The following is a 24,423-nucleotide window of genomic DNA, read 5'->3' as shown; positions in this document are numbered from 1 at the left end:
GTTCACTAACATTTTTTATTTAAAAAAGTATTTATATTTTTGAATCTTTGATCCAAGCTGAAATTAATTTTTCACGGTAATGACTCTCCACTAGCATTTTAATTTAAAAAAGTATTAATTTTTTTACCTGCTTCTTTATACATTTCGAAGCTGAATTAATATGAATTTATATTTTTTTGTCCAAAATTTTAAAAATATACTTTTTTTATTATTTTGTTCTATTTAATAACTTTTTTCATTCATTTTTTATGATTTTATTTATTTTTTTCTCACAGGTCAGAGAAAATACGTTTCTTTTTCATTAGTGTTAAAGTTTCAATTTAAAGATTAGGTTTTTACTGCTTTTCCAGCTTCCATTCCCGACACCTACGAAAGAAAATCGCTAAAAGAAAAGTTTCGTTCCACTGGGGAAATCGTTCAAACGTAACGGAAAATTCAGAATATTGCTTGACGAGTAAACGTGTCGACTTTATCACTACATTCGCACAAATATATATATATGTATATATATATATATATATATATATATATATATATATATTTACGTAAATGTAGTGACACTAAAATAAATACCTAAAATTATATTTAAACTTTTAACGGACACATCAGTATTTCTGTTTGAAATGTGCACACGTTTTTTGAAACATTCTGTGTATATATAGAACGCTTCAAAAAACGTGTGCACATTTGCGTCCGTTAAAACTTTAAATATGGAATTTATTTTAGTGCATTTATTTAAGCTGATCTTGTTAATTTATTTATGTGCGTAAATATTTACGTACTTTGTTAACTTATGCAATATAAGCGTTATTCAGTTCAAAGAGAATATTTTTTTAAATAGCATTATATAGCATGTTTCATACATCGGAGTATACATTATACAAAATATATTTCTACTATACAGAATGTTAAATAAGACTCCAAATGTCGCTAAAATTAATGCGATTAAAGAAATAAACCCTATACCCTACGAAATAATTTTCAGCGTAGTATTTAGATATTTCTAGTCACACGCAGCTCATACTGACAAGACATACGAACACTACGAGACTATTCTAGAATTTGCTGCGTTAAATAAATAATGTTATAAAAAGAATCGAGAGAGCAACATCGAAAAAAATGAATAAAAATAAGTAAAAATTACACCTTTTTTTCTGTACAATGTCTCTTAAAAGGCACGAACTTTCTGTTTCCAATTGCTATGTCGCCTTCGCGTTCGTTATCAAAGATTTGAAGAAGAAACGCGAATAAACACGTGTAAAAGAATATTCTGGACACACGAGAGCTCTGACTGTTAGCAGACGTGAAAAATATTGGAGCACGCGTGCACTCAGTGCGTATCTCGCTGCATCATTGGCCAGTAGAAATGCGAAATTATAGTCGGACAGTTATAAACTCGCGCACGCCTCGCTACCGCTTTTTCTACTTTAATGTTTCTGCTCATTACTTGCTCAGAGCAAATGCATGTTATAATGTGAGGAATAAACGAGCTAAAGAATCTTTATAACGTTTAGAAATCACGGTTGTAAATACAAATAGAATTCATTCATATTTAGATATCTGAATAATTAATTCATTGAATTATTCAATTTACTTTTAGATGCAGATATTAAAATTTAGGATTTAAATCTTAATGTATATACATACGAAGAAGTCTATCCGAATCGACGAATTTATTAATTCGGATCCATTGCAAGAAATAAAAGAGAAAGTTAATTGCGGAATATATTAGCACAAATTTAATTATTCCAATTTCTTCCGTTAATTTCAAAAAAATGATTCTCAAAGAGATAAAAGAATTGGTTATTATTCGATTAATCACGAATCTAATTTGAAAATCAAGAAATGTTTGATTAAGTTTATTTTATGCCTAAAGGTTTTCAGCATATATTGCATTTACTTTACTGTATGTGATTATGAAGCAGTTAATATATATGAAGCAATTTTTTTATATAATAGTTATTTAATAAATATTTTGCTAAATAGATATATAATAAATTTAATTCTACGTCTAATTTTTTTTTATAGTTTGCATAATTCAGATCTGAACTCATGGATTCGACAGTACGATTTTTCTAAAATTTTGAGATATTAAAAACTGGATTACGCAAATCATTTCAACGCCTGCATTTGAATAATTAAATAATAATTATTTCAAATAAAATTTTTGGATATTTTATACATATACACATCCAAAAACTATGATTATATATTAAAATTAAACTATTATTTGCTATATAGTATATTAAAAAATATAAATTACATATCGTAGATATAATTATAGTACTTTTCATTCTTTTTTACAAATACTATATTTTAATTCTAAAATATACATTTTGGTTTTATTTGTAGAATATTGCATTACAAGAATAGATTTTTAAATAAAAATAATCTCCGTATCTAATCTTTTCCTCCAACTTGACGACACATATGAGCACAAAGGAGTAATTCTCGAAATAACGATTCAAAAAGTACGCCTCTGATCGCATCGCACCGAGCAGGACATCTATTTATAAGTACATACGTTTTTCGAGCCACTTTATATTTATATTTATCTCAAAATTCAACGAGTAACCGCTGGATAATATTTATGTGAATAAACGTTTCGATCTTTCAAGATTTATGTGATATTGTCTCTGAAATAACAAAAAATGAACCGCAAAAGATGTGCCGGAAATAACTGCACCAGAAGCAACATTACAGCAAAAGAGAAAGAGTAAAGTGTCATTGCCTCCGCGATAAAAATAACGCAGGTTTTGCGGCGTGACATGATTATGCCTCAAAAGCCAAATGGCAGCAATTAAATTTTTTGGGATCAATCTATTTATAGCACTCAATTACGATTTATTTTCAGTATAATTTAATTATAATTAGGATATAATAAAACATGAAAATCCGCGTTATAGATTTTCTAGGATCTATCATCATTTCTGTCATAAAGAAGATCTAACTTATTTTTCGAGAAAAATTTCGAGAGAATTCGAGAGAATTTTTATATACTTATTCAAAATGAACCTGTAGAAAATCTCTCTTTCCGAAGATTGTAATTTTTTTTTATAATATTGAGAATGGTAGAAAAATATTCGATCTCAACATATTTGTTAATCCTATACACGAAAAAATAAAATGGAGTGTAAATGGAAATAACTTTTTTCTTATGAAAACTATAAAGGCTGACAAAGGCTCGATTTCCTTACTTCCTTACGGCTACAAGTCGGAAATGAACAAAATAATGGAAGAGTAGCGACATCTGTTACCGAATCTTACAATTACAACTACATTTCAGAAATTCAAGTCACGTGAACGCCGGTGGTGTCATTGAAAAATGCAATTAAACGGCTATACTTGAGAGGAAGTGTGCGCAGTTCTATTACCCGACACGACCGACAAACTTATCGAAAAACGGTTGCGTACTCACAGCACGTGTGCGTATTCGGATCTCGTAAAAAAAAAAAAAGCGACAAGGTAGTGCGATCGCGAGTGCAAAAAGTGCAACCGAAGGGAGTATATAGAGTTCAACGCGTCGCGTCACGTCGCGTGACAAACTGCGAATACCGCGATTTCCGCGAAGGTAAGAGGAAAAGTCCGTTCCTTCCAGCTGCAGATTCCGCGGCAGCCTCTGCGCCTCTCCTCGTTTTCCTCCTTCGTCGCGAACGCGTGCACTCGACCGAACTCCGTTCGGATTCGTTCCCCGGTGCAGAAGGTGCAACGCGAGTGCGACGCGACGCTACGCGGCACGGCCGGAAGAAAGGGACGAGCGAGAGGCGCGCGAGCGGCGAGAGAGCGTGCCCGCCAGAGCCGCCGCGGCGAAGGGGAAGACGCTCCGTGAACGCAGCGTCCCGCCGGGTGCCGCTCGCGGCGCGCACCGCCGGCCCGCCAATTGGCGCGCGCATCCCCGGCGCGCATGCGTCGCCGCGCAGTTGACCTTGACGGGCGCGAACGGCTGCGTCGACGGCGAGCGCCCGTAAACGCTTCGGAAAGAGGCACCGGCGGCGCGCGCGGCGGAGAGGGGGGAGAGGGGGGCCCGGACGGGGAGCGCGGGGGAGGGGAGGCACCCAGCGCGCGTTCCGTGTCGCCCATTGTTGTCCTCGTCGCGCGTAATGGCCACCGCGGGCACTCGTTAACGCGTCGTACGGTACGCCATATCGCATCCCGGCCTAGCCCGCGTCACGGATAACGCCGCGAGCCGCGTCCAGCCGCGTAACGTCGCGTCCGACGCGCGGTTTTCACGCGCGATCATCGCCAGCACCGCCGCCGCCGAGCGAGGAAGAGGCGCGGAGTAGACGAGAGTGCGAGTGCGAGAGCGGAGCGAGCGAGGGAGCGGGACAGAGCGCGGGCGAGAGGGAGAGCGACAAGGAGGAAACGACGTACGCGACGAGGAAAGGGAGCGGCGGCGGCAGCCGCGCGTTTCGTACCCACAGTCGCCGCAACCGCCACCACCAGCGTGCCGCTCCACACGCAGCGGCCGACCATGATTTGCGCGGGCCAACGTTGACAAGCGTGTGACTCCCCGAGAGACAAGGTGATTGTGTTCGCGCGCGCACGAAACCGCGTGCTGCTGGGGTAGCCCGCCGCGTAGTCCGAGGGCGCGTGGTTAGGGCGAGGAGCCGAGCCAAGCCAAGCGCCGGGGACTGGTGCCGAACCGAGCCGAGCCGAGCCAGCGAGAGAGCCCCGCGAGCGCGGCGCCCGACCCAAGCCGCGCGCGAACTCTCGCGGAGCCGGACGTGCGGACGTGAGAACGGAACGGAACGAAGCGCGAAGTGAGAACGCGGAGAGCGGGAGTGAGCGGGCGGCGAACGAGAGAGAGACCCAACGGCCAACGCCGGAGTCGTTCGATCCGATTTTTCGGATGACGCGGCCCAGCCGGTGCGCGCGGAGGCGGCCGTTGTGAGGGAAGCGTCGGTACGCGAGGCGGCACGGCGAAATCGAACGCCATTGATTTCTCGCGCGCGGCTCCAACGGCGCGCGATAAGAGCGTCGCGCGCGCGGCGCGGCACGCAACACGGTGGGAAGAGAGCGCGCACTACTACTACTCCCCCCCTCCCCCCTCCTCCTTCTTCCTCCACCGACCGTTCCTCTCTCCCGTAGATGCTGAACGTGCTGCTGAGCCGCATCGCGCTACGGCGACGTGCACGCCCGCGTGTACTGCTACGGGACGACGTGCGTGCAGCGAGGTCGTCTTCGTGGTGCCCGCCGCGCGGCAGTTTGCGCCGCCACCGCCGCCGCCGTCATGGCAACTAGAGGATCGTCGTCGGTTACCGCACGTCTGCAGCCGGACTACTAACCCCGCGGCTCCTCGGACTATTGCACGTGAGTATGTTTATTAAACGTGCCGTCCGTCCGTCCGTCCGTACGCCCGCCCGCCCGTCCGCGTCCGCCAGCCCCGTCAGCCCCGTGTGTTGTTTCCGAATCTCTCTCTCTTGGCGCGCGCGCGAAGCGGCCAGCGAGGCGAGCGGGCCTGACATCGCGCTTTTTTTCTCCCCCTGCTGCGTCCGTCGCGCCTGAATCCGTGACGCGTCCCTCTTCACCCTCGCCGTGCTTCCGGCTAGGGTGAAGCTCCTCTCTCCCCCTCCCCCTCCCCCCCCGGCTTGCCGCCGTCGTCACCCGGGAATCACTTGCCGGTTGCTTCTCGCATACCTCGCATTTACGGTTCTCGCCACGAATGCCGATAGTTTATAACGACCGCCTATTGATTGTGCAGGGTCAAAGGCAATACATCAATGGCCCTAGAATCAAATGGCAACAACGTGGTGTGGTTGAACACAACCCGTCCTGATCAAATACAGCAGGTATGCGTCGCGCGTGATGCAAGCAAGGGAGCGTGTATGTTTGAAAAACAATGACCGAGTGCTGATCGATCGCATTTCAAGTATAACACAGTACGAGACGTGTGACTCTCGTGTTTGAGATATTAAGATACATCTGTCATGTAATTTCTCTAATTGACACGTTTGATGTCAGAAACCGCCTGACGTGCCTCTCTGATCAACAGAGTCAACCGATTGAGCAGCCATTGAAGTGTTCCATGTTTACTCAAACGGAACAAACGAATAGTTTTACCCAGACGGAACAGAGTAATTCGAGTTACGGAGACCAGAGACAGGTTTGTGCTCGTGATCTTATGATAAGTGAGAAGGAAAGAAGACTCGGAGTTCCTCCTCTTCAATCGTAATGAATTTTTTTTCATTTTTTTTTTTACAGCAACAAACAGCAATGTTTGACCCACAGCAGATTCAGCAGCAGCAAGCTGCTGCGCAGGGTCAGCAGTCGCAGCAGCAGCAGACCCAGCAGATGTACGTCACGGACAAGAAGGAGGACAAGTCGCAGCAGCAGCAGCAGCAGACGACCACCGCCGAGTTCCCCTCCTCCTTCTACTACAACGTCAACATGCTGCAGAAGGTTCAGACAAACGCGGTGAGCACAATCAGTGCAATCACCGACGACAAGGGTTGTTACCGTTTCGATGTTCAACCTGTCGGTTATAATACATTGCTAAATCAGATGAGCATCGCCGCCGCCGCGACTGCGAACGCGACCTTCAAGTGCGAGATTTGCGGCCTGGTCTTCGGCCACATGAGCCTGTTGCAACATCACAAGCGGATTCACTCCTCGACGCCCAGCAATTTGCAGCAGCAGCCGCAGCAGATTGTGGTGCAAACGCCGACGACAGTGACCGTCGCCACCACGCCGGACAGACCGTACACATGTGACGTTTGTGGAGCGTGTTTTGCATTACCGGGAGAATTGAAAAGTCACAAGACAAACATGCATCAGAAACCTAAGGTGCAAATTTGTGAGGATTGTGGCAGTGAGGACCCATGCGAACATCATCCAACTAAAGTTAAAAAGAGTATGTTCACAGCATCATTAATTTTGGTTATAGTCAGTGTCCATCTCATGATGGTGTTATTGATTAATAGTAACGAAAGAGAATTCGGTTATCTTTCAGCGCTAAAAATTTTTGTTTTTTACATTCTGGATTCTAGAAATTCTAGATTCTTATGTAGAATATACTATGATTTCTATATACATATAAAAATTCATGATAATTGCTAACTTTTTATCATAATCTATTCTTAAGTTCAGATTAATGTTAAATGTGTGATTATTTGCGGATTTTACTTTTAGCTGTAACACAAATTGTCCCACCTGTGGTATCGCCACAGTTTGATATACAAAATTTGTTTAACAAACTAGAGATTATGCATTCGTTTGTGTAGCTATCAAACCTGGTCATCATCCTGTGAAACGAAGGGGTGTCACCAGTGTTACCAAGTGTCACAAGTGCAACGGCACGGGAATTATTTTTATTGGTAAGCATCATTTGCTAGCTTTCGACCGCTAATGATTGGATGTCACTTAATAACGTTGATAAGTCGAAGAAAGATGTTGCTGATAAAGCGCGTTTCAAGTCCCTCGAGTTGTATGTTTCGAATTTTACGTTAATGCAAAACACCGTCGTACAAGGGATTGCATGCGCGATATTAGATATCGCTATCAGCAACAATTTTATTCAGATATTTGGTCATCCCTTTTCCCTTTCATTACCATTCATTGCTATCATGATCGTACATCGGGTAATATATGGTAGGTAAACACGACGAAAAACTAGATTCCGGAATCAGTTCCCTCGCAAAGTGTGGCGGCTGCAAGGCTACAGGCCGCATCGTCATAGGAAGTAAGTCGGATATAATTATCGTCAACACAGAGTATGGGATCTGTTTTGCGATTAGTATGTCTGAGTAATATCGTGTCTTGGATGGTGACAGTTCAAATTTATTCCTCGCGATAACTTTCAGTATTTGCAGTTTTATTGATGCTTGAGTCAACAGCGCGCCAATACTTTTATAATGTTTAATTTATTAAATATAGAATATTGGATATTATTATATAAAAAAAAAGAGATATATATATATATATATATATATATATTGGCATTATAACTTTATCAATTATTAACGTAGTTTGATGGACTCTCTGAAAATTGGACGTTTAAAAAGTTTACAAAAATTAAATTATTTAATAAATTTAAATTGATTAATAAATTTTATTTCTAAAGTATTTATTAAAAATACTCAAGACAAAATTTTCGAGTAGTTTCAATAAATACATCAATTGTTTATCAATAAATTTAAATCACCTTTAAAGATTGGATTTGATATTGTTTTTATTTAATATTACTTTATTTCTGCTTGCATGTATTTTTGTAGCTGAAATATATATTTTTTTGTTACCTTACTCTATTATTTAATATTCTTGCTACCTCAATTTTTACAAAGTGATTATGAGTATTTTATTTTGCTATTATTTTCTTTTCCTTTTTGGTAGAACTGTCGACATCTAAATTTAAGAACAATAAAAATCACAGAATAAAAATCTCCCCTAAGGGACAGTTTTATAAATAAAAACCGCCAAATTTTCATGTTTTCTGTACATAAGATGAACTCTTGTTGAATTTCCGTTCAACTGTTTACGATTCTTTCACTTCATTTCGCGATATAGCTCATTGGAGATGATTTCACCATTTTTCATAGAATAAATTGCGTAATAAACGAAACCGCAAAGTTTCGTATTTGCTTGTGTGGTGTTCAGATTTTCTTAGTGCACTAACTTTTATAACGACCTGCATGATCAGATTGTTTCATACGATAATTGTTACATTTAATAATCATTATCATTCATTTTGTGATTTTACATTCCATTATATCCCTTACTTGGATATAAGAGCAAGAAAAAGTAAACATTAGTCATCACGATGATAACATATATCGCATAGATTTTGTAGATTCCTTCGCGAAACAACTTCGAGCTCACTTTTTGTAGAACTGGCCCTTTGAGGAAAACTAAAGCCTTGTTTATGCTTTCAATTTCAGGTGGCAAGCAAAACAGTCAAAATCAGGCGGATAAACCATTTCATTGTAACGTTTGCGATGGTACATTTTCTCGATATTCTTCTCTCTGGTCCCATAAAAGACTTCATTCGGGAGACAAACCGTTCAAATGTGAAGTCTGTGGCTTAGCCTTTGCAAAGGGTAAGTGAATGACGATGAAATTATATAAGACACCTGAGATAATGACACGTTCCTTTCTACGTGTAGTGACTGTTTAGATTATTAGTTACTGTTATTACTGATTAAATATTTCTCTAAAAAGAAATTATATAAGCTTATTTTCTGGTTATAAATTTTACAAATTTTTATATTTTTATTATAAATTTCTTTTCTTTTCCCGTTAGCTGCCTATCTGAAGAATCATGGAAGAGTTCATACCGGTGAGAAACCGTTCAAGTGCAACGTTTGCGGCATGCAGTTTTCGCAAAGCCCGCACTTGAAGAACCATGAGCGAATTCATTCCGGCGAGCGACCTTATCAGTGTGAGGTTTGCGAGAAGACGTTCGCCAGACACTCGACGCTCTGGAATCACAGAAGAATTCACACCGGCGAGAAGCCGTACAGGTGTAACATCTGCGGTTCCGCCTTCAATCAAGCCACGCACCTCAAGAATCACGCGAAGGTCCATACCGGTGAAAAGCCGCACAGGTAATTTCAGCTCCATCAAAAGATCCGATCGTCCCAAGCGCGTGGTATGTTTTCGCATACGTGAAATTCCTTTTGGTTTTTTGTTTTCTTTAGGTGCGATATATGCGAGATCGGCTTTTCCGATCGTTTTGCGCTGAAACGCCACCGTGCGATCCACGAGAAGTACGGCCAGACGGCGCGGAATCAGAACGCGAATAACCCAGCGAACGCACAGCAGCCCAACCCGAGTAATCAGCAGCAGCAGTCGCAGCAACAGCAACAGCCGCAGCAGGCCCAGCAAGGCCAGGTCGTGGTCGTGAATGCGACCACTCCTGTCACCGTCAGCCAAGGGCAAGGCCAAGTTATACTCGACGAGGTCTACAAGTGTCAGGTGGCCTTCCCAGAGCCTAAATGATTCAGCTAGAGAATACCTTTCAGGAGCTGGTAAAGAGGTTAACTTTTTTTAACCTTTTTTTTAATATTAATCTCGAGAACGACAAAATCCATGGATATATGATATGAGAGATATGGATTTTCTGAAAGAGAGTCAAGTGATGAATCCTGCATGAGTGACTGAACGACGCATCTCTTTTCTGTGTGTGTGTATGTGTGCGGCCACTCGGATTCGGTGGAAAGAGTACTTGGTGATTATCGATAGATTGGATTTAGATATGGATAAAGATTTCAAGGGGAAAAAAAACGAAAAAAAGAAAAAAATACGGACGGAGAGACTCTGCGTGAAGTTTGCGCGAGTGAAGAAATTTCGTGGAATGTAACCTCGGAAGTTTAATTCGTAATACTACAATTGGACGATTTTAAACCGCCAAGATCAACGAAGTCTTTTTGTGAAGTAATAGAGAAATATGTCTACCTTTATATTTTGCCATTCGGAAAGGTGGAAGGACAATTGAATCGCATCACGGCAACACATTTCGTATATATATTAGTTTTCTAAAATAAAAAAAAAACGGAAAAATGTAATTGTAATCGTATCATTCTTTCTTACGTATACATAATGTAATAATCGTTAATTTGTCCGCAAGAACAAAATTGCTAGATGTCTTGCCAATATTTCATGAAATGATTTTCATGAATGGCATTGTGCAATAGTTCCGACAAATTTTGCGATTAGCCCGACGACAAAGTGTACTTTCGAATGATTGTAACAACGGAGGATTGCGGCGGCGGCGTGTGTTTCGGTAGTGAAAAGCGCGAGTATAAGGAATCGAGTATTTTTCTCCCTTTTTTTCTGTTTTCTTAGCAAATATCGAAAATAATACGATTGAGAAACGCCCAAACCTCGGCCCTTCCGATTTCTCTCGATCTATCGACACGAGGATGAGATTGTGCGTCGATGTTTAAAATTATATATCTGTAAGGTTTGAAGTGTCTATTTAATTTTGTTCGCATAAATTATTTTACTTGACAAATGATAAATGCACGAGTGAGCATGTTAGAAGAGAGAGGTCTTGTACGACGCCCTGGGAAATTTTGTACTTGCGAATAGCGTGTGGAACGGAACGACATCGCGATCTGTGCGAGCCCTCTTCCGTCCAGTCATTCGAGATCAGAAAGCATCGCGCGTCACTGACGACAACGATCATGATGATAAGCGGCGAAAGAGTAGTGCGGCATACCTTTATTAACTCGCTGGGGCTGCAATAATAATAGTGAATATCGACGGGCAAACTAAAACCGTTTTATAATTTTAAGAGGCCGCGAACCATATGAATATAATTATAACTTGATGAAGCATAGTTGCTAGTTTGTAACAAGTAGCCGAGCTAGATTATATACATATAAAAATATATATTATATATATATACATTAATTTTTATATCCCCACTTGTTAAAGCGATCCCGCACCGTCGCTACTTTTAAGTATCAAAGATCACCAAAACGAATAGATTGTACATTGATAGCTCCATACATCCATAATTGGTGACTCGTATGCCATTACGGTATCTCATCTTCGCAGTTATTTGGATACCCTTCCGAGAATGCTCCCACGCAACTGTTACACGCAGTATCAAAACGCGAATCTTTTATCGTTATTTAGTTTTTTTTTTTCTCATCTTTATTCGTCACCGAATTATTCGAACAACACGCACCATCTCTCTTTCGTAAGGTAAACGTAACCAGTGACTCTAAACATGTATCTATATCGGAACACGTACACAAAATTTATTAATCTCAAATACTTTTTTTTATTATAATATCAAAATTTGATTGTAAAAATATTTAAAGATTACAATTAAATTATAATATTATGAAAAAAAAACATTCAAAAATAAGTTTTTGTGTACGTGTTCCGATGTAGATACATGTTCAATTGCTGGTACGTTTATCTTATAATTTTAAAAGATTTTACAATTGTGAATTTGCAAATTGCAAAGGAGATAGATATAAGCGATTTGAGGGTGTCCCAAAAAATTCTTTTTACACGAAATTGAATCTGTCATTCGCGGAGAATATTACGTGACGATCAGTCTACGTGATTGTCAATTCGCCATTCGACTCGCACGGAATCCGGAATTGGGGATATTTCTCTGTTTTACTAATTAACTTGTAAAATAAAGGTACGCAATTACATAATTTTACTTTTATATGATAGCAATACCTGTTACAGTATTTTTTCAATTAGACTAGAAACTTTATGCTGAATTTTCTATTCTCGTTTTCGGTTTTTCGGGATTAGAGGTAGAGCCGAGTGAATCTAAGAGTTGTGACTCACGTGTGAAATTAATTTTACAGCTCATTTATCACCACTTCGTGCTGCGACTTCGTCGCGCTTGTGACTTTTTGCGAATTGTTGGAAGAACGACGACGTAGTCTTAGCTAACATGGAACGGCTTAGATAAGCTCCAATAAATACGGTCAAAGACGGAGAAACTGGTGGTGATATATGCGCTCGAAACCAAACTGTCGGGAGGCACAGATTAGATACACCTGAGTTAAAATATATGAATCATAATCAGCACATAATGCAGCATCGTAAGTTTTACCGCGAAACGGCATTTTGTTCTTTCTGTACTGCGGAAAAAAAAATGTTTCCTTTTCAAACCGATGCATTAACCCATCTTCTACGTTGATTATGATCACGAAGATGTAAAACAGAATAAAGATAATCTTCGATCCTTAACACTCAATACATTTTGCGACGAAGCGACGTTTCTTTTATTTTATTTTTTTTCTTTTTTTTTTTAACATTTATTCAGAGAGGCCCATCTCGATAGATAGTCTCGAAGCGGGAACGTCACACTTCAGTATTCTGTATATTTGCTAGAGTAGGCGCAGATATATATTATATATATATATATATATATATATATATATATATATTTTGATCATTCACTGCACACAGTATTGTTACGGTTGTCACGTTTCTTTTCTTTGGTGTGATACACATCGAACAAACGAACAATGAGGATAAAATTAATTATTTTCAGCATCGAAATAATTTTGAGTGCCTCGAATATTGAGGGAATTATCTTCGCGAAACATCATAATATACATCTCGTGCGCATCTTCCAAAATTGTGACAGAAAACAAATTGCATTTTTTGTTGAAAATTTGAAGAATTCGTTACTTCGTTCGTTGCGCACACATTTTTTCCACGCGAATGATTTACGACTTTAAAAACAGTAACGCGGAAAGGTGACAATAAAGCGACTCTCGTACATTTCACAATCGTGTCCTTGTCTTGTAAGATTAGGAGAAAGTACGCAGCATATGTGCTGTCGAACAATACAGGCTTAGCCGGGGGATAATTTTTTTTGTTTTACCTCAAATCTCCGTGATTCTGTCATCCGGTGCGAAAGGAATTATTTTAATCATGTTGACGTTTTTGTGCGACAGTCGAAAGTTCAAATCTGAACTCAAACAATATTGTTTTACGATTTATTTTACAATTGACATTACCTAATATATTTTATTTTATTTCGTCTTATCGATCTTCCGCTATCCTTTCTCAAATGAACTTTGAAAATTCTCCTTTAGATACGACAGTATCTGTACTCGATATGTATATATATATAACACATTAATATGTATTTATGTGAAAAAGAAGTTTACTTTATCACAGTTTTATTGCGTTGTAGAAACCTTGACTGATCGATTTGTGCACGGAAAAACATCCGCAGACGGATAAAGATTGTGATTGCTACGATTGAAAATATTTCAAAATCGAATAGGAGGGCTCTAATCGTCGCCGCGGAATAACACGATGTCAAAAAAAAAAATACGAAATAAGAATCACGGCGCGATTGCACAGCGATTAATGTAAAACGATGCTCTCAACACGATGCGATCTTTGATTAATTAATATTCACGCGAAACCTAGTTTTTTTTTTTAAGGGAAAAGTCTATATTTTGATTACATCGCTAATTCTATCGAAACTGTGATCAGACGGTCAAATTTACGGTAGTAAACACGGCTTAAATAAGCGTCCTCATCAAAACTTAAGACAAATACTCTTGGCATTGTTCACGAGCGAGATATACTTTGCGTTGACGAGCGCGCGGACGGAATCTTTTATCGACGATACACTTTTGTACACTCATACCTGCGTCGAAAACAAAACAAAAAAAACTCCTAATTAAGGGGTCTCGAGGAGAATTGTGGAAATCGTGCAAAATAAGAAGCGTATCAATGTAATTACGAATTGTAGACGCGACTCGAATAATTCTAAGTAACTTGTTGAGAATTGCTGCTGCATATACTGCATCTCAGAAATGTTATTATTTCATTGTCACGTTTAATACACCGCGTAAAATATCTTTTTTTTGCAGACCTACTTTTCCGATAACACTTTCAATTCGCACATTCAGACTGCAATTGCGGCGCGGGCGCGGATTGATTTCTGCGATCCATGCGAGGAGAGATTTTTGCGTTGGCAGCGGTTGTTGTCTTCCCGCAGCAATTCCGTGCTCCGAGACAAGTATTTCGTATAGGCAAGGAACTCAGAGCTTCCGTGTGAATCAAAATCGTCTGGAAGCGTCTTCCTTAATCTCAGATGTACTCCGATTTGCCGAGATTTTGCGATTTGTTTTGTACATACGTCCGTGAAACCGAGAAGAGAAGACCCGTGTCCCCGAGTGGAGCGGTCCCGGAGATATTTTTTCACCGCTATATTTCGTCGCTACATCCTCGTGCTATTCCGTATCGAGTTTAATTCTAAGAGCCGTCGAGCGAGTATCGAAACGAACGTGTGCGGTTCGACGAGGAATACGATATATATACACTATAATTTTGCACTGTTAAGGGTCGAGGTTTCGGGACGGTGATCACGAAAATCGTATTGCTTCTTCGACAAATGTGAATTTGAACTTGCGTTCGCAGGAAGAAGTGTCACGCGTACGGAATATCCCCGAAAACTCCCTCAGATCCCACACATCCGACCCTTCCAGCGTGGAACTCGTTAAAGGCCTGAGAGAGAGAGAGAGAACCGTCAACCGTTTTGCGCTTACTTGTAATTTTTGTATTTACGCGAGAGAGAGAGAGAGAGAGAGAGAGAGAGAGAGAGAGAGAGAGAGAGAGAGAGAGAGAGTAGAGCGTTTAACGCGCGGTCCGCGTGTCCGAACATGTATATTTCCATTTGCCGAAGCGTACTATTTTTTTAATTGTAGCATCTTACTGTCCTATATATGTCCGACTCGATGTAATTAACGAATCATTTTTGACGCATTCATCATGTACGAATGAAGGAGGTCACACCACGTGCGGATTGATTAGCCACGCCTCGCTGGATTAATTTACGATATATATATATATATACATACATATATATATAAACCTATCTATAACGATAGTTATAGTAGTGATTTTTTTATAATAAAACACGTTCCTAATAAATTATCTGTTCTTCATACGTCGTATGAACTATGAATTAAGCGTAACGATTGTAAAGGTGATATTCTGATACCGAATACCGTGGATATATCGTTACCCGCTACCCGGAGCGACGACGAAGATGTGTAAATTTATAGTGTAAACGGCCTCTCGTAACGTAAGGAAGACACGTAAAGAGCCTTCGGAAGAGAAGTTTGCAATTTTCTAAGCTAATCGCGACGCGTTTATCGCGCGTATACGACGACACGTGTGGGCTTAACTTTATTCACTTCTCCCCCCCCCCTCTCCCTCCCCCTCGAGGAACATTTTGATAATTGTAAAAAAAAAGAAAGATGGAGAAGAGAGGAGGTACTGTCGCGAGATTCGAACGTCTTTACGAAGTAAAGAAAAGGACACTGTTAGAATGCCATCGCTATACGACTGTATCGGTACTTTCTACCATTAGTTTTTACGGAAACGCTGCAGGACACCAAAACGTCTTCTTTTTAGTCCTCCCCCCACCCCCACTCGAGTCACAATTTTAATTCGACTACTTTGTATCACGTAAGACAATGTATATACGAATTAGGGATGTATCTGTCATACGTTATTTCGATATAAGATAAGATTCATCCTCTCGCTCATTATCAATCACAATTTAATTTATCTTTGTTTCTGCCTCTTTCGTCGAGGCGTTATCCCACGATTTCTCAATTTCGTCGACGAGTGCAATCGTTTTCTTTGCCATCGTTTTGCTTATCGCGCCCGCGAGTGCAACCGGAACTCGGTGGACTCTTGCCCGTCCGGAATACGGTTGAAATTAATATGCGATTAAGAAAAAATAATGCAACGTTCATTGTGGTTATTCGGTAGCAAATTTTCATGTGCAATCTAAAAAAAATGTTTTAGGGAATAGAATCTCACAATCATTTCAGAGAAATTATAATTTTACCAGAATATTCTCAGAAGAAACTCGATCTTCGGATAATCATCTGGATAGTTATGGGACATGTCCTTTAGTTCTTTCCTCTTATATATTTTTTTGACGACTGAACCTCTCGCTTTTCTCCAAACGATGTTTCGCGTCTGGAAATAAAAATTCCGGATAACGGAGAGTCCGCTGTGAGTCACGGGTGCTAGAAACGGTCTCGTCGCCGATAAACCTCGTGCGTACGTTATTTTACATATACGAGGAGGGGGAAGAAGGGAGGAAGAAAGAAGTCGTAAGGAGGACGTCACTTTTTAGATTAGATCTGCTGTCAATATACCTAGAACGATAATTTTGAATGTAACGTGTATCATACTTGACTATCGCTTAGATAAAACGTGCAGAAAAACCATACCGAATAAAGGAAAAACTAGCGCACGATTATATCAGATCTTAGGTGATAAATAATAAATGATGTCCGGATACGGACATTTTCATTTTTCAAGGCTCTGGGTGACCTTTATTTTCGTCGTGTGGATGCGTGTTTGTGCGTGCGTGCGGGTGCGTGCCAATTAAGAGAGAAAACATACGTGTTATTTTATACATTGATTATATGGAGAGATAAAACTTTGTAGAATTTCCGAAAGAGGCAACAATAACCATTTGCAAACTACTATCACTTCGTTACCAGACCCGATTTTTATCGAGCTTCCATCGTCGACGATATTACGAATTATCGCTCCTTTTACACGATTGATGTTCTTATAATTGCATGGGAGTGTCTCTGGGGCTACTCAGCAATTTTATTTTTCTCAGTTCCTTCACTGACGTTTCCTTTGATTTCTCCAAAGATAGCTGGATCATTACTTTTGCATAGTATATTTTTTTTCCATTTTCAGCTTCTGTAGTATCTCTCCGTTCAAATCTAAAGTGAAACAAATCGAAATCTTTTATCGAAATTTATGTTGCTTAATCCCTTTTCTAGATTTTTATATCGTTTTAGCGTATATCATTCGAGTTGCTTTGCATATTGCATCGCTTTTTACAACGAATTCTTTTATAGATTCGACAAACATACACGATTAAGTCTTTAATAAAGTGCCAATAACAGTTCGAATCTAGATACTAAGATTTGTTATTTAAAAGTAAGTACTAATCGATATTTACTAGTAGCAACTCGCATTTGGCTGATTTTTAAATTAAGCTTCAGTTTTTTTTTTCGGTTACTGAAATATTTACAAAGGCAATTTTGATTATTGCACTCTGATGATTAGTCTAATCGGCGATTAATTCAATTAGCAAAATTTACTTACAGCAAGAATTTTAAATGTAATTTATCGTTCTTGAAATCGTTCCTGATTTAATTTTTTCTTTTCACTTGTCAAACAATAGAAAATTAATAATTTTGTCCACATTAAAAACAATATAGATATTTAATTGATAACTTAATTGACAGTTTATATATAGTTCGAAACTTTACTGTAAATAATCGATTAAGTTAACTGGAGTTCAGTGAAAGACACTCTAAGGGTAGTTGATTAATTAAAAATTATGTAGTTAAAAATAGAATTATACATGGTCGAAAATATAGTTCGGTCAAATTGCTGATTATTCCATTTCTATCAATTTTTATTAATTTTAATCTTGATTTAATTTTCTTACTCTTTCTATCTTTTTCTAATTCTCAGGACTAGAAAATGATAAAATGTGAGTTAATCCGAGATTTTTAATCTACAGTGGAAATTTGAACACTCAATTTAAGGGACTTGACGCCGAAGGAGTTTGTTCTAAAATCACGCGTTTCCAACCATCGTGGCGTGATAGCATGATAGTCGATTGGCCGCGGAACCTTGCGTGTGCGAGGCGAACCGGCTAGGATTTGAGCAGCGAGCGATTCGCTCAATCGCCGTCGAGAACGTCAGGCGGCCACTTTCAAACTGCCGGGCCGCGATTGGCCGCTGCGCCCGCAGGTTTTGCGTGCGCCGACCGCGGATCGACGGTCGGCGCTTGACTTGACCGTCATGGCGTCGTCGCGACTATTGGTGTGATCTCGTGCTCGCAACAACACAGGGATTTGCATATCGTGGTGTGCCTCCACTTGGAATCCGGAATTCCCGACGTGTCGCGATGCCGTTCGCCCGAACGTCGCCGAGGATCGCACGGGTGTGAATGACAACGAGCGCGGAGCAAAGGTAATCACGAGACGGAGGCGGAATTTTCGCCGAGACGATGACGATGACGATGACGAGTGTGTCTCTCTCTCGGCGTGTCTCGCCGCGACTTCTCGCGGATCTCCCCGAGGCCGACCATCGCCGACCTCGGCGCCTCGGGCGACCTGACAGCGGCAGCCGCGGTCGCGAATCGACGGCGAGGCCCGACCTCTCCGTCGGCGTGACGCTCGTCATGTCGCCCAGCGATTTGTTGACCGACGCCGGCGCGATACGCGGACGGGACGCGAATCCCGTGCCCTCGGCACGCGAGAATGATCCCTATATCCCACACACTCGCCGTCCGCGAGTGACAGCGACAGCGCGACTGTCCTCGCGCTGTTTTTCGCTCTGCATTTTTCGCTCCCGAAACCTTGAGATTTTCCACCTGTCAAGCGTTACGCCGGTCATCGATACGTATAGCTTTGATGTGTACAGTCGTGGACATATCGGTCGCGACACATTTTTTTCATAGGTTTTTAATACATATTTAATACATATAATATATATTTTATATATAGGTAACTAATATTTCGCAAATGCTAACCACGATGGTGTGTTATACTGTCTTTAGTCTAGAGACAGTATCACTCAAGGAAATGTTTCGCTGTTCCAACTAGAATTCTAAATATTACGCTTAAATTACATCGCTTTTTTGCATCTGCTAAAAAAATTGTCTGTCATACGTAGAATTTGTAGCAGCAATATTCTAAGAATATATACAAGAAAATATAGGTATATCTCATAACCAAGTATGATTGGAGTCTGGATTGGAGTCTGGACTGATTAAACGTCATAGAGGAACTTTCTTGCTAAATTTGACAAATAGTTCAAATATAATTTCTGTCTCTATTATCTACATTGATTAAATGCCAAACATATGTGGTATCGCAGTGCTTACTAATAATCACTTATCCGTTTTAGCTAATTTTTCGTACCTAAATAATTCTCGCTACGATTGCAAAATTACTTTTTTCAGTGATTTGTGGTTCGCATTTGCAAAATATTAGTGCATTTTGAAATCTATTAAAAAAAAAGTGTCGCAACCGATATGTCCACGACTGTACACGTCGACGGTGCGTACAGGCAAGGAACGCTACAGCAGCGTGCACGCAATAACAGCGTGCGCTTGCGAAGAAAGCGTTTAGTCATTCGGTATTAGATTGACAAGAAGCTCCCTCAAGAAGTAGAAAGAAGGAGAAAGAGAGAAGAGGGCAATTATGTAATATAATCCACAATTTCCTTTTCGTTGATTGAAATTTTCTTTTTAATTATCCAGAAATGGATAATTCGTCTTTACAAGCACACACAATTATACTCATTCTAGAGATTAAATGAATTCTAATTAATAATTTCTAAACTATTCTAAAGTCAGAATTCCTAAATTCGGAAAATCATTATTCCATGGAGTCAGAGATTACGAGTATTTCTCCAGCGAGAAATTAGAATTATGCGTGTATATATAGTTAATAGCGTTGCTGTAAGTTCTGTCGGTCGAGTTAATTATCGGTTAAAAGTATAATAATATTCGGGCTCGTATTCAGAACACGCTTGAACGATGTTAGCGCGTCTTGAGATTCTATAGTACGTGTAACGTAAACAGCGTATACAGACTATACGCTAAATGCGTGCTAACGTTGTTTGTAAGCGCGTTCTGAATATGGCCTGATAATGTGTCTTCCGACGATACACTTCAACCGCCAGGTCGCTATGTATATAGGTGACATCTGCATCTAATTCAATTCATGAACGGATAGACCGCTTTCTTATTGTCGCTTATCGGATGAAGCACGGGTCTCCGTAGTTCCTGGCGATTGTGCAAGCGGCAATACACCCGCATAGTCGAGAAGTACAATATTTCCATGAACGACAAAAAACTGAAGCCCATGAAGAGACCCAGCAAGCCTCCTGTACTCGCTGTAAATTGCATTCGTGATTTTATATATATATATATATATTTTTTTTTTTTATGACAATCGCTCGTTAGAGAGAAAGAACAGAATACCTACATAGAAATTCGATGAATCCGAAGAGCTCATTTTTCACGTATTTCGTGAATTGGGAGTCCACGAAGAACAGGTGAACCACCGCCATGTTTTCCCTATGTTAAAAATTGCGAGGATCAAAAAATTGTAAATTACGCAAAAAAAAAAGAAAAAATGATGCCAAATTAAGATTTATTACGAAGGAGCCTGCATTAGTATGCAGTTTCTGTCAAGAACCGAGCGCAAAACGCACGAGATATCTAAATAACTCTTATTATTAATTTAACGACAGTTTAACTTATATTTGATTTTTTTTGTCAGAGAAATCAAGGAGACGTGTTGCACTGTGCATGAATGGATTGAGATTATATTTAAATTTAAACACGAAAGTTCGTGAAGATAAAGATTATACTTAAGTGTTTTTTCGGGACACCTTGTATCCAGTGGAATCTATAAATGTCAACCTGTTGCACCTTTTGTGCGCGTCAACGAATACCTGCCGCGATAAATTTCGCTCGCAATAATTAAGCTGGTCTCAATTACGTGAAGTACTCCATGTTCTTCTTTACGTATCGCTTGTCGACTTCGATGGTCGGCACCAGTTTGTTCTGCGACATCTCTATCCGGTAATTGATCTCGAAGCAGGCCGGCCAGCAATTACAGCTCGGTCTGCGAGGAACGAAAGCTCGTAAATGACCGCCACAATTTTTATTTTTTGCTAGAAAAAGCAAGAGAAATAAACTCACATCTCCGTAACATTGAGCGGATTCGTCAAATCCTCGTCGTAGAGCTTCACTTCCATGGCTCGTCTGGCACGTTTAGCGCACATTTCGTCTCTCTTGCCGCAAATCGGCGTGTTCGATGATTCTGAAAATAATGTCGCTCTAGTAGGTGGACAAAAAGAATTTAATTTCGCCAGATTATACCCCCCGTCCTCCCTTATAAAAGTGTATTTTCATTTCTCACTACTCCACTAATTAGACAATCTTAGCATCCACATGATAATGGCGTTATTTTTGCTTCACGGTGCAGAAAGTCATCTGTTCGTTCTCAAATTGCAAGATCAAGGTATTTTTTTCGCTTAATTATCGATTAAACTCAAATTTTTCCTTAATGATTTATGACATATTTGTTTATAAATGCGTTAAAGATTCTTGTCTAAGAAATATCTAATTTAAACAGAAATACAATTTTTAATAAATAAATTTATTAAAAATAAATTTTTGTCGCCTAGATTGGCATCAAGGATGATAATTACTTGGCATATAGTATTGCACGCAGTCGCAGAGCTGCTGCGTGAAATTCGCCTCGCACTCCAGAATGCAGTTCCTCTGCGTGTACGTCCGGTAGTAACGCAATTTTCTTTCGGCCGTGAAAAAGCACTTGCGCTTTTTCTGCGCTATGGAGATTATCGATGGATTAGCGCTATTTATCCGTGGCCTCACGATCACCCGGGTCTCCTCGCCCGGCGTGATCGAGAAGGAGAAATCGGCGATTTTCGGTGTCTCCACGGGATTGTGCAGCAGCATCTACAAAATTATGATCATATTGTTTAACATCGTCCTTCTCTTGGGCGACGACATTGCATCGTTGTAAAAATTAAGGATTCTACAGGATCAGTCGATGTCGGAAAATTCGCAAACTTGAACATAATCTTAATACGAGTAGAAAAAAGATTTGTTGCACATTTACACTGCAAATCCAAGTGTGTAAAAAGCTAAAAAGTGTCTCCGTGTAAAAATAACACATTAAATGTGTAAATTCTGCATATTTTATGCAGTATAGTGTGTTATTTTTACACGGATAAAAAACGTAAAAATACACATTTAAATTCATAAATTCTGCATATTTTTATACAGTGTAGTGTGTTATCTTTACACGGATGAAGCATTTTTTACACACCTTGACTTTTCCGTATATTTTAGTATATTTTTTAAAATGGCGAATGCTTCCAAAATCGTCTTTTAATAGCGAGAGGACAAAATAAAAAGAGAAAATTGAAAAGGAGAGTTCTCGTAAGACGCACTTTAAAGCCCGCGCCGGCGGTCGACGAACAGTAATATTCATCCAAACCGGCATCAAGTACCAAAGTCAAGCCATAGTACAGTCCAGCACCGTATGGTCTCCATGGTATAACATCCGCCGGCATACTCGCATCGTATCCCTTTTCGGCATTCCAATCAACGCTCTCGGATGGATACGTTATATTCAGATCGGGCCAATCGCGTCTGGAACGTCATTAGAAATTTTTAATCGTAGAATATATTTGGCTCGTAAAATTTTGGCAACTGTTCAAGTTCGATTGAATCACTCACGCATTGTAAAAGAGATGTTTCTTGGTCACCGAATTGAAATTGCAACAAATACCCTCGTCGGTCATGGTAGGATTAAAAATCCTCTCGCACTCGGTCGTATTCCCGTGCCAGAGGCAGTAGTGTAACATATCTGTGCACGGCTGGGTTACCTGAGCGAAGAAATGAAGGATTAGAATAATTTTTCAATAGTATAATTATAAAGATATAAATCTCAACTTTGATCGAGAGAGACGTGATTTTAGTTCCTATAATTATTTTAATTTTTTTCTAGTATGTCAAAGCAGCGAATTGACGCTGTTTACATTGATCATAAACTTCAGCACTCTGTCCCAGTCTGCAGTCTGGTGTTCGTCGTAAGTTGAATTGTTTTCCGAATTGCAAACATCATCCATCAATAGTTTATCCATCTCGTCGGTCCTGAGGGAAAAAAAAACGAAGATTCTGTTTTAGAATTCTTAATTATGCCCGAATTTGAATTTTTTTAAAATAATTATTTTTGATACTTTAGCGCTGATGCTGTATTATTATAATAATTTTTAATTATTACAAAATGATAATATAGTTAATTAATTATTTAGTGCACACTTTACCCACGAAGAATCCGTTTTGCCTCCGACTTCTTCAATCTATTCATATTACATATTGTTACGGAGGGAAACGGAAATTCGTTGAGGGAAATTGGATCGGGGCTCAAAGAAATAATGATGGGAGCCCCATTCCATTTCTGATAAAGATAACAAATGTAATATATTGCCACTGTTAGCGCGGTGGTGAACGAGATTATCCAAAATATTCTGCAAAAATGTTCATGGAGTCTTAAAACATCTCTATATGTAAATTTGTGTAAAGTAAATTTATAATTTATAACTGACAATTCATTTATTAATTATATTTTTTACATAATAATATATATATATATATACACATATATGTGTTTATATATCTAATTATATAATGTTTTATACATTCACATGCATATGTAGACATAATTTTTAAATATACAAGAAGTCCGCTAATAACCGCAACTTTCATGGGTTGGTAGAGCAGATTAAACTAAACAGGAAAGTCCTTGTAATTTTGCAAAATTCGCAATCAATGAGATATTAATTTTTGAAGATTGGCGAATAAACGCGTATCTGTCTGGCCCACCACTGAATGTAATGTTTAAATAATCGACGACGAGTATTAATTGTTCCGCAAAAATGATAACTTTAATTATTAACAGATCGCATTAAACATCGATATTGTATATATTTCAATATTCAATAAAATTCAGGTTTAAATGAAATATAATATATTACTCTGGCTCATATAATTAAAAATTAAAAAGTATTAAACGAAGGGTTAGTGAGCCTTGCACGAAGTTAGTGCTGAAATTACATATATTTAACAACAATAATTAACATCCAAACGTTTCGGCTCCGCATTGAGCCATCTTCAGTGGGTAAAACTACAAAAATTATTTCCTTTATACTTTACATTAAGGTACAATTTCATGGTGTCGCTTGTCGCAACTCGCAGCGATGAGTGGTCACGTGATCGAATTTTATTTGTTTTCTTGTCGCCTGCGACGACGTAAAAAGTTGGATTGAACCCAACTTTTAGCGACGTCGCTCTTACGCACCGAATCTTGTGAGTAA

At 39.6% G+C, this 24,423-nt stretch overlaps 3 protein-coding genes across 11 annotated transcripts in view; 2 read left to right on the top strand and 1 right to left on the bottom strand.

Moving 5' to 3' along the window:
* Nucleotides 1-3,549: 3,549 nt before the first annotated feature.
* On the top strand, nucleotides 3,550-12,124 carry LOC105457536 (zinc finger protein 2 homolog). 7 transcript variants are annotated; one of them, XM_011702256.1, is made up of 10 exons: nucleotides 5,064-5,310; nucleotides 5,702-5,789; nucleotides 5,993-6,103; nucleotides 6,202-6,414; nucleotides 6,502-6,850; nucleotides 7,221-7,313; nucleotides 7,592-7,678; nucleotides 8,874-9,032; nucleotides 9,236-9,539; nucleotides 9,633-12,124. In XM_011702256.1, exons 2-10 carry the CDS (start codon nucleotides 5,721-5,723, stop codon nucleotides 9,931-9,933), a joined length of 1,686 nt encoding a protein of 561 aa, XP_011700558.1. In that variant the 5' UTR covers nucleotides 5,064-5,310; nucleotides 5,702-5,720; the 3' UTR covers nucleotides 9,934-12,124. The 7 variants fall into 7 exon arrangements, with proteins under 7 accessions (XP_011700556.1, XP_011700555.1, XP_011700559.1 ...); XM_011702254.1 differs by lacking the exon at nucleotides 5,064-5,310 and adding an exon at nucleotides 3,550-3,571 and having other exon boundaries at nucleotides 6,202-6,850; XM_011702253.1 differs by lacking the exon at nucleotides 5,064-5,310 and adding an exon at nucleotides 4,436-4,522 and having other exon boundaries at nucleotides 6,202-6,850.
* Nucleotides 12,125-18,258: 6,134 nt separating this feature from the next.
* Nucleotides 18,259-24,423, top strand: part of LOC105457533 — a 22,923-nt gene continuing 16,758 nt past the window's right edge. For both annotated transcript variants that reach the window (XM_011702248.1, XM_011702244.1), the window contains exon 1: nucleotides 18,259-18,468. The gene's annotated coding sequence lies outside the window, so the exon portion shown is untranslated. The remainder of the gene's footprint in view (nucleotides 18,469-24,423) is intronic.
* LOC105457532 (pickpocket protein 28-like) overlaps nucleotides 19,727-24,423 on the bottom strand; it is a 6,552-nt gene continuing 1,855 nt past the window's right edge. For both annotated transcript variants that reach the window (XM_011702242.1, XM_011702243.1), the window contains exons 4-12: nucleotides 23,374-23,577; nucleotides 23,086-23,200; nucleotides 22,784-22,932; nucleotides 22,495-22,696; nucleotides 21,727-21,997; nucleotides 21,215-21,335; nucleotides 21,012-21,137; nucleotides 20,493-20,584; nucleotides 19,727-20,400 (exon numbers count right to left, since the gene is read on the bottom strand). In XM_011702242.1, coding sequence (XP_011700544.1) covers nucleotides 20,222-20,400; nucleotides 20,493-20,584; nucleotides 21,012-21,137; nucleotides 21,215-21,335; nucleotides 21,727-21,997; nucleotides 22,495-22,696; nucleotides 22,784-22,932; nucleotides 23,086-23,200; nucleotides 23,374-23,577 — 1,459 coding nt within the window. In that variant the 3' untranslated portion in view covers nucleotides 19,727-20,221. The remainder of the gene's footprint in view (nucleotides 20,401-20,492; nucleotides 20,585-21,011; nucleotides 21,138-21,214; nucleotides 21,336-21,726; nucleotides 21,998-22,494; nucleotides 22,697-22,783; nucleotides 22,933-23,085; nucleotides 23,201-23,373; nucleotides 23,578-24,423) is intronic.

The sequence above is a fragment of the Wasmannia auropunctata genome, unplaced genomic scaffold (genome assembly GCF_000956235.1).
Source record: "Wasmannia auropunctata unplaced genomic scaffold, wasmannia.A_1.0 LD335208.1, whole genome shotgun sequence".
Lineage (NCBI taxonomy): Eukaryota > Metazoa > Arthropoda > Insecta > Hymenoptera > Formicidae > Wasmannia > Wasmannia auropunctata.
This window is presented reverse-complemented; position numbering and strand designations above follow the sequence as displayed.

Excerpts from the sequence above, each read along its gene's own strand:
- LOC105457536 (XM_011702254.1), top strand. The coding sequence starts at position 5,721 with ATGGCCCTAGAATCAAATGGCAACAACGTGGTGTGGTTGAACACAACC. Across the intron at positions 6,104-6,201 it reads GTTACGGAGACCAGAGACAG|CAACAAACAGCAATGTTTGA; the intron begins GTTTGTGCTCGT and ends TTTTTTTTACAG. Across the intron at positions 7,679-8,873 it reads AGGCCGCATCGTCATAGGAA|GTGGCAAGCAAAACAGTCAA; the intron begins GTAAGTCGGATA and ends TTTCAATTTCAG.